This window comes from Chelonoidis abingdonii, chromosome 21 (genome assembly GCF_003597395.2).
Source record: "Chelonoidis abingdonii isolate Lonesome George chromosome 21, CheloAbing_2.0, whole genome shotgun sequence".
NCBI lineage: Eukaryota > Metazoa > Chordata > Testudines > Testudinidae > Chelonoidis > Chelonoidis abingdonii.
This window is the reverse complement of record NC_133789.1, coordinates 585,622-598,152: the sequence shown is the minus strand read 5'-3', so window position 1 is coordinate 598,152 and position 12,531 is coordinate 585,622. Positions and strand designations below refer to the sequence as shown.

The 12,531-nt window shown below is 43.7% G+C and overlaps 1 protein-coding gene and 1 long non-coding RNA gene across 5 annotated transcripts in view; both read right to left on the bottom strand.

Annotated features, from left to right (window-relative positions):
- LOC142045800 (uncharacterized) overlaps positions 1-6,883 on the bottom strand; it is a 49,715-nt gene extending 42,832 nt beyond the window's left edge. Inside the window, exon 1 of the long non-coding RNA XR_012654665.1 lies at positions 6,807-6,883. This is a non-coding gene — a long non-coding RNA (uncharacterized LOC142045800). The remainder of the gene's footprint in view (positions 1-6,806) is intronic.
- A 415-nt stretch (positions 6,884-7,298) lies between these two features.
- Positions 7,299-12,531, bottom strand: part of BRCA1 (BRCA1 DNA repair associated) — a 54,761-nt gene continuing 49,528 nt past the window's right edge. For 3 of the 4 annotated variants that reach the window (XM_075059568.1, XM_032772710.2, XM_075059569.1), the window contains 3 exons: positions 10,351-10,424; positions 9,718-9,778; positions 7,299-8,614 (listed from right to left, as the gene is read on the bottom strand). In XM_075059568.1, the coding sequence (XP_074915669.1) occupies positions 8,508-8,614; positions 9,718-9,778; positions 10,351-10,424 (242 nt within the window). In that variant the 3' untranslated portion in view covers positions 7,299-8,507. The remainder of the gene's footprint in view (positions 8,615-9,717; positions 9,779-10,350; positions 10,425-12,531) is intronic. The other variant, XM_032772715.2, reaches the window with a different exon arrangement.

Below are 12,531 nucleotides of genomic sequence, written 5' to 3'. Positions count from 1 at the left end.
TCTTCATCTGAAGAAGTGGGTTTTTTTTACCCACGAAAGCTGATGCCCAAATAAATCTGTTAGTCTAAGATGCCACCGGACTCCTCATTGTTTTTGTGGATACAGACTAATATGGCTACCCCTCTGATAATGATCAATCAAGCCTTTTTAGATTTTATTGCACCACTTACACAAACTGATTCATCCTCACAACATCCCTGCTAAGTGGATCCTCCTACTCAATTTTATCAATGGGGGGGTCACACAATGGTCACATAGTGGTCACATACAGAATTAGAGTTCAGGGAGTCCTAGCATCTGCCCTCCCCCCATCCCAGTCCATTTGACTGTGCTTCCTTTCAGCAAGTAATGATTTTGACATGGAAATTGGAAAGGAAATTGGAACTTTTTGTCTTAGTCTGGACTATGCAAGCTTTATCTATCAGGTACGGACAAGAGCTCCTACAAGTGATGGGACTAGGGCATCCATCCATCCTTCTCTCTCTCTCACTCACAAAATGTGGGCTTGGCCCAGGCTCTCTTCTTTCCAGCCAAGACGTCTCATGAAGAGCTTTGCTGCATCTGGTTTGCCTGTGCTCAGTTTATTCCACCATCTCTCCCACTCTAGTTACAAGAGATGTGTGTGTGCCAAAATGCATAGTTCTAGGGAGCGGGAAAGATCTCAGAGGCAGAACGGCAGGATTTTGCTACCCACATGGTGATCACTCAATTCGAGAGGATTGTTTCATCCAGCGTGCAAATATCTAGCATGACTTTCCCATATTACATTCAACCAGTGAGACCAGATTCTCTCTCTGCTTGAAGTTCTTTCAATCTGCTGGATACCTGGTGAAGGGCTGCTGCAGAACGTTATGGACTTGGCCTGGGCCACTGGTCCTTGGGCTCCATTCTTTCCCATTTGCAATGAGCAGCGTGGCTGGATGTTCTATTGTAGGAGCACATGAAACAACCCCCCAATACTACAACAAGGCCAAACCCTCTCTTCCTGTCCAACTCTACCATCAAGCTTGCAGAACCAAGTGCTGACTTGCCGACAGCTGCAGTGGGACTTTTATCCCCTATTTTCAGGCTTTCAGTGTCACTAAGCCATGGCAGCTCCGTTTTCCCAGCTTGCATGCCTCCAGATGGCGGCGCTCAGAGTACTCCTTCGCACACTACTAATCACACCCTGTTGCGATGCTGACTTTATCCATTCTGCATCTGAATCGGCCTGGCCCTTCCCCACAAACTGAAGCACTGACTAACCATTGCAGATGTGTATTTCACATCATTAAAGTCAATAAAAGTGACTTACAAAACCATTTGTTTCATTTGCTCTTGTTACCTTAAGGGAAGCCTGTAATTGCTTTTTTAAGTTGTATTTGCATATTTCTATATTGGCATGTAAGACAGTCTTGGTAGATTCATTGTAATTTAAATATTAATAAAACAATCAAATTCCAGTTTAATTTTTTAAAAGCAATATTCCTTCTGTTCTCAGAATGCTGTGTTTTCATAGCCCGTTGTTCATTACTCCTTTTGTTTTTATTTTAAAAGGCGGGTGTAGCAGAAATTCAAGGACTATCCAAAACACTGAAACACTTGTAACAGCTTCCCCCTCTCTCCCCCACCCTGCCCCAATAAGCAAATGAGACAAAGATGCCATTCATGCACACATTTTCAAGTTCAGTCTAATTTCCTGCCAGACTTCTTTGGGCTGTTCCAGTGGCCCCTGGGGGACAGCATCTGCTCCTTGAACTCTTAAAGGGGATGTGTTCACTATCTCTTTTTTTTTTAGCAAACTTTGCTGCGAACTAATCAAAACTTAACACTCTTGTTATATGCATGGTTGGTGTAGCCTTGTGGGTCCCAGGATATGAGAGACACAAGCTAGTGTCTCTTACCAACAGAAGTTGGTCCAATAAAAGATACTACTTCACCCTCCTTGTTTCTCTAAATGTTAACGCTGTTAGCTGTGTGACACACATGGCCGAGTGCACAGGAACCTGAGAGTTAAGGCTGGTGTTAGTTTGCTTTGTTGGGCACAGATGCTATGAACAATCACATGGCATGGCTTGGTCCAGGAATAAGGAAGGTGAAGCACGCCTAAACCATGTCACATTATTTGCACCTGCTGCTATGCCTGGGAAAGGGCTAGGACACACAGAAGAGGCTGGAAGTTAGGCTACACTATGGCAGACTTGACTTTGAATTTCCTCCTTCCGTGTATTAACATGTGAGTCAATTCCCATATAGACTTATGGGCGCATGAGTGATTTGGCAGCAGAGCCTGCAGATGAGAGCTGGGGAGGCAGCATCCCAGGCACATTTCACTCCAGCAGTTCAGTTGTTTCTAGGAAGCAATGCTTGCGCTGCCACTTCCCGGAGAACCAGCCCTGCTGCACTGGGTGTGGCAAAGCAAGTGTAAGCAGGGGAATGGTCCCACTATTGTGGGGAACCTTCCTGGCTTCTCCACTACCCCGGTGAAGTGGGCTAGCGAAAGGATCTGAATCCTTGCTCCCACTTCCTTTACCCAGAGACCGGCCTGACCTCGAGGGCTCCCCTTCCACTCTTCCCTGTGGCAGAGTCCTCGTACCCCCGACAAGGCTGGGCCCAGGATTCCTGGGAGGGCTCAACCCCCAATCTTGTCGTGGTCACTTAGGGCATGGGCTAGGATGTCCCCACTCCGGGATGCTCTCTCTGCACTGGATGCTTCCCTGGCCCACTGATCATTACATACAGTTCAAACAAATGCAATTTATTAAACAGCAATCAACTAAAAAAAAATAAGGAAAAAATAGGAAAAGTTATTTCAGTGAGGATCCCACATTCACACTCCAGGGAAGTCGGGTTAGATTTCTAGAGAGGGACTAAACTTAGACTTGATGAGATGACACTCATGTTCCCAAACTGCAAGAGGACTGAGGCTAGACACACAGAAAATAGGAAACAGGAGACGGGGCAAGAGAGCATGGTTTCAAGTCAGCCTTCTTTACATCTTGCTTAAGTTTTCCTCACTGTTTTGTTCATCTGAAGTTACGAGGCCAAAAATTAAACCAGGAAAATCAAAGCAAGAACATAAGAACGGCCGTACTGGGTCAGACCAAAGGAGAGTTTTCTTGGCTGAGCTGGAACTTGTTCAAGAGCTGACGTGACATTTTAGGCCACTTTCAGGTTGTGATAGCCGTTAAAACCTTGTAAAACGTTTCTGATTGCTTGAGGCAGCCAAGCAGTGACAGAGAGGCCAGTTTTCTTGAAGGAGGTAATAACCTCATTAGAGGAGAAATTCGAAAGAGAACAGGTTTCAGATTGATGAGGCAGTGTGGTTGCTGGGAGATTGTAGGGGGCAGGAGCTGTACAGAACAGAAGTTACCAGAGGAAATTAAAGTCCAAGATAAAAACTGTTATACAGACGTAGGGAGGAGAGAAGGAATAAGAACAAACAACATGGAAGTCAGAAGCATGATGTGGTCCCTCCGAGAAAACGTAAAACCAAAGTGCATCAAAGGAGAAGAGTCTACAACAGATGCAGAGAAGGAAGAGAGAAAAGGTGGTTAAACATGGCCCTGCTCACCTAGGGCCAGACTGGGATGCTTTAACTTACTATTCCATGTGGGAAAGTTATTTCACCCTGGCCCTTTGATTCTTAGCACTACAAGGTAGAGGAGGGCATCTTCTCTCAAGTCACCTGCTTTAACCCAGCACATACCCGTGACACTGAAGGAAAGGGGGCCTATGCAGAGAAGGAGTGATGGTGACTATGCCCATTTTGTTGCCTTCAGAATTGCAATCAGCCTCTGGGAAAGCAAACGTCGCCTTCTCCTCTCTGGAGGAGGCTAGCCTGTTTTTGGATCAACTTTTGTCAAGACTCCAAGGCAGAGGCGGTGATGATCATTTCTGACATGAATGCAGACAGCTGGGGCTCATGCCAGTAGAAATTTGCTCTTAGCAGCTGTAGTTACTATTACATTCCACTACCATCATTGCAATAGGTGTAAAAGTGAGACATAGGAGAAGGAAGGGAGATGCAGCCTACCACTATCTTATTTGGAGAGCAATCTCAATGATACCTTTCCAGGTGTGAGAGGGGCATTCAGTCAGTCTCCATAGCTCAATCAATCACAGGCCTTTACCACAATGCTCACAACAAAGGGAACAATCTAATTAGGATTGTGTTTGTGACTCTCACACCTGCACTACTAGGAACTAGACTGAGGCCCCACCCCATTCACTTCCCAGGGGTCAATGGTAGGGATTTCCAAGGACAACTCACCAGAGCAGGACTGGAACTAGTGGAGATGAAAGGCTCCAACTCATTGGCAAACTAAAGACCCAGTCTCAATTCTATTAGTTGAGTCTCCCCCTTTTTCTTGCTATTTTAACAGTAATTGACAAGCTGTACCTGCATTCTCTCTCCTTATTTCCCCGACACTGTGTTGTAACAATCGGGAGCAGATCATCAAGGAAACATTCCAACCACAAACAAAAATAAAGAACACTCCACCAAAATGTATACCCATCCAAACCCATACATACTGTCATACAAATTTACAGGAAGAAAGTGCAGTGGCAACATCAGCTGTAACTGTTCTAATCCCTCAGCAATCTAGGAAAATCCAACTTTCACCCAAAACAAACTGACACAAACAGGAAACCTCTGCACCAAGAACCACTGCTCAAGGCCTCTCTCTTCAGCCCTTTGCCTGAGTTTTGCATTTTGTGTAACTTTATGCAGAGCCCCTGTATGCTATTGCTTGTTGTGTGTGGCCTTTCTACAATGGCTGTAAGCTCATTCAGGGGATGACATGGGTGCAGGTATGTGACAGACATTGCAATCCCATGCGCTATCTTTGGGGACCATACTGTATAGTTATGCATCATAGCGGGCCTGGGGCTCTCTGCAAATCCAGCAGGGAAGGTTCCCAGGAACCAAAAACAGTGAGGGACATAACTTCAGATAATGTTTTACCCCTCAGCTATTACAGTGGATATAAACTACTTAAGCTCTAGATGAGTATCCCTTCACTTCAGCATTTGCTTTTAGCAGCGGTAGTTTCAGACATGGCTATTTTTCCAAGGATTTTACTTGGCTCAACTTTTCTGTTGGTGTAGTGTGAGACATCCAAATTAAGTCTGATATTTCTCCATCGCTGTATACCCTTGAATCTAAGTGTTAGTTCTGCCATCCCAATATTGTTTACTCAGACTTCACACTGATGTTACCAGCCCTCTCCATGCCTGAGAACCAGTTAAATTCATATCTACTGCTTAAATCCTAGGGAAGCGTGTTAGTTTTGAATAATTTCTACACCATGCAAGCTAGCAATTGCCAACTGCTGTTTAATGGAATTAGTTAGCTAGAGCAGCAGTTCTCAAACTTTAGCAATCCCTGGACCCCCATTTTGATTTTAAAATTTTTGTGGACCCCTAAGCCCCCTGCTCAACCCCAGGCCCCACCCCTTCCCCCAAGAACCTACCCCCCACCCCTGTCCTCCTCGCTCCTCCACTGAACAGCTGTTCCATGGCATGCAGGAGGCACTGGGAGGGAGGGGGAAGAGTCACGGACCTCAGTTTGAGAAATGCTGAGCTAGAGATCTGAGTGAGCCTCAGCCCTATTGGATTCAGACGGAAACGTAAGTCACACCTTTCTGATAATGCTTTCCCCAACAATAACACATTTATCAGTATAAATCATTGGCAAAGCACAACTCTGGCAATCCAGGAGCATGGAGAGAGAAAAGCCTCTCTGGAACTTCATGCTCATCCATAATTTTGTTCTGTTTCTAATCCTAAGGAGCTGTAGTGCTTTAGGTACGTCTAAGATCTTTTTTGGATTCACCTACTGCACAAGTCACCCCAGGATATCACAAAGGACATGCAATCCTGACTACTAGGAGTTTCCCCTCAGATTGTCCTGATGAAGCTCGCAGTTGTGCTTTTAGCTGCAGAATACTGTCAGACTAGAGCAGATATCCATAGTTTAGCTGCACAATCTATGTCCTAGGGGCTTGGTTTCAGTCATTACGTATCAGCGATGTGCCGGAATGCAGTCTTTTCACAGGGAACAGAGAAAAGTCTCAGGACAGAGATACTAGAAAGCTGCAAGAAACATGCCAATACAATATAAAATCTGAATCTATGCTAACAAAGTGCCCCTTATGATGGGACTGTAATTTATTGAAGCCATATGATTTAACCAGATTTTAAATTGGGTGAAGCTAGTTAATTTCCCCCTGCAGGCTCTACAAGTCCTTCTCTGAGCTCTAGGCTCACGCTCTCACCCTGGGAGCTCCCTATGACATCCACGAACTTTGCCCATGAGGTGAAGGGTCACCACTATGTGATGTGACTCTCTCCCTTTTCAGAGGCTGCTCTTCAGGACTCCCAGCCCTTCCTGACCTGAAGCATGAGAGGGAGGAAACTTGCACCTAGTCTCCAGCTTAAGGCACTGCCCTTGGGCTGACCTAAAGCTGGTAATTTTTTTTTTTTAAATGGCAAACAGAATGAGGAGGAAAGAGAAAATGATCTGGTGACCATAAAGTTCTAATGCATCCAAAACCAGAAAATACAACTTAGGGCGGAGGGGCAAGTTGCAACTTCAATTAATCCCTATGTTAACGTAAAAAAAAAAGTAAGTAAATCCTCAACTGGGTTCTCAAAATAATTGAACTTTTCACTCAAAGCTTAACTCAGATGCAGATTACTATGCAAAATTTGCACATGGTACTGCTTAGAAACAACTTCCAGAAACCGTGTCACCTGTACAGTAGCTTTTCACAGAGGGATTGTGCCTACTGACAATAATCTAGCAGGAACTATTACATTACCTCCTGGAAAGGACAACTCTCATGTCCAGATCAGAGGAACAATTTCACAGTGGTGGCTGCGAGAGGAGCGCGGCCTTTCCCTCTCATCTAGCAGGCAACATTTAGCCCCCTCTCCCCATAGCTACAATCTTTTGAGAGGTAGATAAAAAAGCCAATGTGGACTCCAGAGATAAGAGGAATGTCAGCCTGAAGGTGAGGCTGTGTCGAACAGCCGTGACAGTTACGAAATACTGTCACACAAGCTTGAAAAAGGAACCAAAAAAAGGAAAAACAGCAATATAAGCAGATTGAGGCAAATGCTCCCAGCACTCATCTTACTCGCAGTAAGTCCTAGCTAGGCTACATCTGCCTGTGTTTGACACTTGATAACACATCTGCTTCTCATTCTGATGGAACCTACATACAATTGTGTCTCCAGCTCTGAAATTCCAATTTATAATTATAAAATCTCTTCCAGTTGGCCTCCTCCTCCTCCACCTCCCCCCATCGCCAGGAGATTAGATTTAGAAATATTTCTATATGGGTCTCAGTGCCAAGGCTGAATGGCTGATTCACACCCAGAGAGCTGCACAATTAAGGAAAATACTTGCCAGTCACATTTATTTGCTTTGAATATTCTAACATTTACAAATATACTTTATACAAATATTCTAGACCAGCCTAGTGCAGGTCATTGTATCAAACAATTCTTCGAACTGTTCTATAAACAATTTTTTAAAAATATAACTTTATGAAAACAGTTTCTCTGCTCTGAAAGTACAATATTATTTATGAAGGTGGATTCCTTGGCAACAGGCAAAAGCAATATGTTCTTTCTACTTGTGACCTCTCATTTCGCAGGCATGAAGTATGAGGATCAAAGAGTTTTTTAGGGCTTATTATAGGTAGCAAGGATGTGACAATACATCTTGTTCACTATCACATCAGGATGCTATAAATAGTCTCAAATAGAACTAAAATTATCACAAAGCAATCACTAATAGAGGTTAAGGAATGATTCACTTTAACTTGTTAGAGACCGTTGGTTAAGTTGGCTTCTTTTTTAAGGCTCTTTCTTGCAGATAAGTTTTTAGGATAGAAAAATTGTGTAAAGTGCCAACTAACAACAAAAGAGCTGTTTGTACTATTTTCAAAACAGCTTTACCCATGGTCCAGAATAAAATGAGTTGATGTACCATTGATCCCAAAACTATTATATTTCAATTGTTGGCATAAGCACTATACAGTGGGTATTTATGCAAGCAAAAATCAGGGAGATAAACGGCACTTGCACTGCTGAGTTAATTCAAGCCCCGAGCTCCATATAACTCTTGTAAATGGCTGTTTCCAAAACACCCTGGAGTAAATAGTCAGGACCTGGCTGGAGTGGTAAATAATGCATTAGTGTTTCTCTTTGGAGGTCGGGCTTTAAATCCCTGATAGGTGACAAATGTGTTTGACTCACTACATACGTTTTATAGGGCTACTTTGAGCAAGAAGTTTTACAGTCTTTAAACAGTAGCAGTTAAGCAACTTTTATAGTGCAAAGGCAGAATTAAATATTTTTGTGCTGATTGAAGTAAAACTTTGGATAATTTGTCTTGAAACAACATTGCTTATTAATGACAAATGGTGTACAAGATATTCTAAAAATACCTGGTCCTTAAGTGCCTGCACTGACAAGGATTTCTGAGCAATGGGAACAGAAGAGCAGCAGCACCATCATGACTGGGAGACAAGGTAGGTATCAAACTCCTGACACTCATAGCATGCAACGCTGTCTAAAACCCACTCTCGGGTCACCACAGCAGTACACTTCTGTTGGATTGCTGCAAAACAAAATATGAATGATAAAATCATATCTGTGGGTCAGGGTGAGATTCAGATTGCGAGCTATTCTATTTCAGCATTGTTTTCATTAATAGTGTTCAAAATATCATTTCAAATCAGTTACATGGTGGCTACTACTCTACACGTCCTGATATTGCATAAAATGCAGCTGTTTCATGGCCACTTGACAAATTGCCAGTATCTACACAGGAACTCCTTAAACTGCCATACAAGAGAGACTACTAAAGGTAAAAGAGCTGAGCAGTCTTTGATAAGCATCACTAAAGGATTTCCAGATCACAGACTCAGTTTCTCCATGCACACACACATGGGGCGTGTTTCTAGACATGTGAGGATACACTCATAGGGGAGGGATGGCACAAAAGGGTGTTTGTGGCATTAAAATGCTCCCAGGTTACATGCATTTTTCAGTTTAGGTGAGTGGGAGAAAAAGAAACTAAGGAACCCTCTTGTCCCAACCACTGCTCAGAAGGCTGAATGTGAAGGGGGCTGTGTCTTTTTTAAATAAGTGGGGTGGATGGCCAGAGACAAGTGAGGTTTTTATATTTTATTTTGGGGTTGGGGTACTGGTGCTTGAATGGTCGGAAAAGGAAGATTGTTGGCCGCTTACTGCTGGGTGTTCTTTGTCTCAGCTGAGGTTTTCTACTAGATCTCACTGGTCTCTACAATGCAAAGCCTCTCCTAAACTCTGTAAATTTTACAAAGTAACCCTGCTGCCAGGGATAGATTTCAGTTAAACCTGACTCTGGAGACATGCAGAATATATGGGCTGGCAGTTTATTTTAGTGCATATTTATATTCACATTTCATCACAACCTTCCTACTACACATCAGGCTAGGAGACTGCCTGGCAAATCACTTCTCAGGACTTTGTTTACTCTCAAGATAGGTAAGGGGAAAGTTTGAATGATCAACTGTGTCTGTTTTGAAATCTAGAAATGTGTTCCCAATTCCAAACATAACAGGACTTTATTCTGCTTCCTTTATAGAACCCTACTACTATTTTATTACTCAAACCAGTGGAACCATAAGCACTCACCATGTGCACCACAAAGCAATCCATAGCTCCATATAATCTTACCTCTGCACCCTGCGTTTTCGAGCCAAGCATCAGGCTGTGCAACTATTACAGCAATAGAGTTCTAGGATTTCAAGATAAGAAACAAGATAAAAATAGCTATCATTATTTGTATTACATAAAATGAACCCTTCCCATCTGTCTGCAGACAGCAATAACTAGATATTTCTTTGCTTCACTGCATAGCTCCAGTGAAGGAGTCAAGAGGAGGAAAAATAAAAAAAGTGTATTAAGTTCTGTAAGAATATTCTACAAGGGTTTCTGTTCAGGGAGACTTGGTGATTATAAGTTAATGCAACAGAGCCTTTTTGTTCCCAAAAGCTGAAGCTGGAGGTGAGCCCCTATGAGATGAGTTAAGTGGCCAGTACACAGTGCTCTGTGAACCTCAACACAGCAAGACAAACGTATCTTGGCACTACTGGCACTGTGCTCAGGGGAGGCCAAGCTTGAACGAGAAGGGCTGCTACAGATCAACCTCTGATTCACCCACAGAAATGTGAATGTAACCTACTTCTATCTATATCTGGATACATCAGTCTTTTACAAGCACCAAAAATCACTAGGTATTTGGGGGGGGGGAGGGGGGAGAAAATCAATAGGACAGTTTACCTTACACCATCATCACTGAATACTTACAGCTTTCTGTGTGAATAAATGAGGCTGCTTCACCACTGAGGCACCACAAAGCTCCACCATCCATTCTAGATCACCTGATTAAGTCACACAAAAGTAGCACATTACAATTATGATCACGCTGCCCTGGGGACCAGCATGTCAGAGGTCCAGCCCTGGTTCTCCATACCTTGCTAGTGTGGTCGTTACAAGTGAAATAATTTTATCCCCTTTATTTGTGGCATAAGCAGAGAACAAGGAGCTCTGCTCTTACTAGTCTCTGCAGGCCAATTACTACTATAGTCCTATCCTAGGTTCTTCAGTAGGGAGAACCACTGTGGGAGCCTCAGGGTCCCAGGCAGACAACAGACAGCCCCTGGAAAAAAATGCTGCCAGTCAGTTCATCTTAACTTAAAGAGCCACTGCATGAAATTACAATTGGAATCAAAAGTTACAGATCTGTGATAATTTCTCATTAACACAAACTAGCCAGAGTGTTTAATTCCTATTAATTTGCTGAACTCTTGATGAAAAAAAAACATAAAATCTCCTAAGCAGAGGAGCCTGTAATTGCTCATCATAGCACTAGGAGTGAGCACTGCACATGCTGTGGTAATTACTGTAAATGTCAAGAGATGTGGAGATAATTCATCCAGTCAGAAATAAATGTGATACTGGACAAATCAGAGTTTGCTGCAGGGAAGAGAATGAAGAGCAAAGATGGGAAGATATGTGCTTTTACTACTGAAAAGTTAAGCTACAAGTTTTGCTGCTTAATTGTCTTCATAAGAGACACCACATACCTGCAGCTTTAAACTAATGAGAAAGCTGCAATCGTTTTCATCTACATATCCTATGTGCATAATTGCAGGCTTTAATGCGTGTTTTACTTTTCACAAATGCTCTTTTGTAAGATTAGGATGAGATAAAGTTACACTGTGGCTCTCAGTTGTTAAGAAGATAATGAGTAGGGGCTGTGTGTGAGGGTAGAAAAGTACTCAAAACTTCAATAAACTTTTTCCAGAGAGAGCGGTGTTTACACATCTGTGTGCCTCTTTTTTTTTTTTTTTTTAATGTGAAAAGAAAATTTCAAACATTGAATGGAAGGATTACGTCTAAAAACATTTTACGTGGCCAAAGCAGACACTGATGGGAATGCATTTAGGGCTGCCAACATTCTAATGGCAGAAAACTGAACACCCTTGCCCTGCCCCTTCTCTGAGGTCCCGTCCCTGCTCACGCCATCACCCCTCCTTCAGTTGCTCACTTGCTTATTTTCACGGGGCTGGGGCAGGGGGGTTGGAGTGTGTGTGTGTGTGGGGGGGTGGAAATCAGGGCTGGGACAGGAGTGCAGGAGGGGATGAAGGCTCCAGGTAGCACTTACCTCAGGCTGCTCCCAGGAAGCAGCCAGCAAGTCCCTCCGGCTCCTAGGCATGGCGGGGGGTCTCTCTCCACAGGCACTCTCCCTGCAGCTCCCACTGGCTGCAGTTCCTGGCCAACCAGAGCTGCAGAGCCGGTGCTCGGGGCGGGGGTAGCACACGGAGGCCCTGTGACCGTCCTTGTGTCTAGGAGTTGGAGGGACATGCCAGCTGCTTCCTGGGAGCCACCCAGAGCCGGGTAGGGAGCTTGCCAGCCCCGTACCAACTGGACTTTTAACGGCCTGGTCAGCGGTGCTGACTGGAGTCACCAGGGTCCCTTTTCAGCTGGGTGTTTCTGTCAAAAACTGGACACCTGGCAACCCTAGAGACATTATGCAAAAATCTTTGGACAATCAGGAAGCAGAGCCAGAAATGCCTAATTTCATGATTAAGTAGATTCTTCTAAGAATTGCCTACTGAGTAATAAGAAGAATGAACAGTATTCTACAGACACTTGGGCAGATGAGGCCAGGAGAGAAAAGATTCTCTCTCTCTGATTGGACTGTTCACACAGGCCTGACTTTTCCATCCTCACCTCAGGTTGGGTAGTATCTGGCCTCACATGTAGTGTTTATTTCAGTGGAGCTACGTGCAGTGTAAAGTACAGCTCAGTTTGAGGGTGACAGAATCTAGCCCTTTGATATTTCTCACAGTTTAGAGGACTGAGACTTGCCACATTCAGTAAAAGAAATTTAAATGCCAGATTTGCCAAGACTCTTTTTTCATTTTTTTAAATAAAGTACTTCTGCTCTAATCCCTTCACTGCACTGCACTCTAGTTATTACTG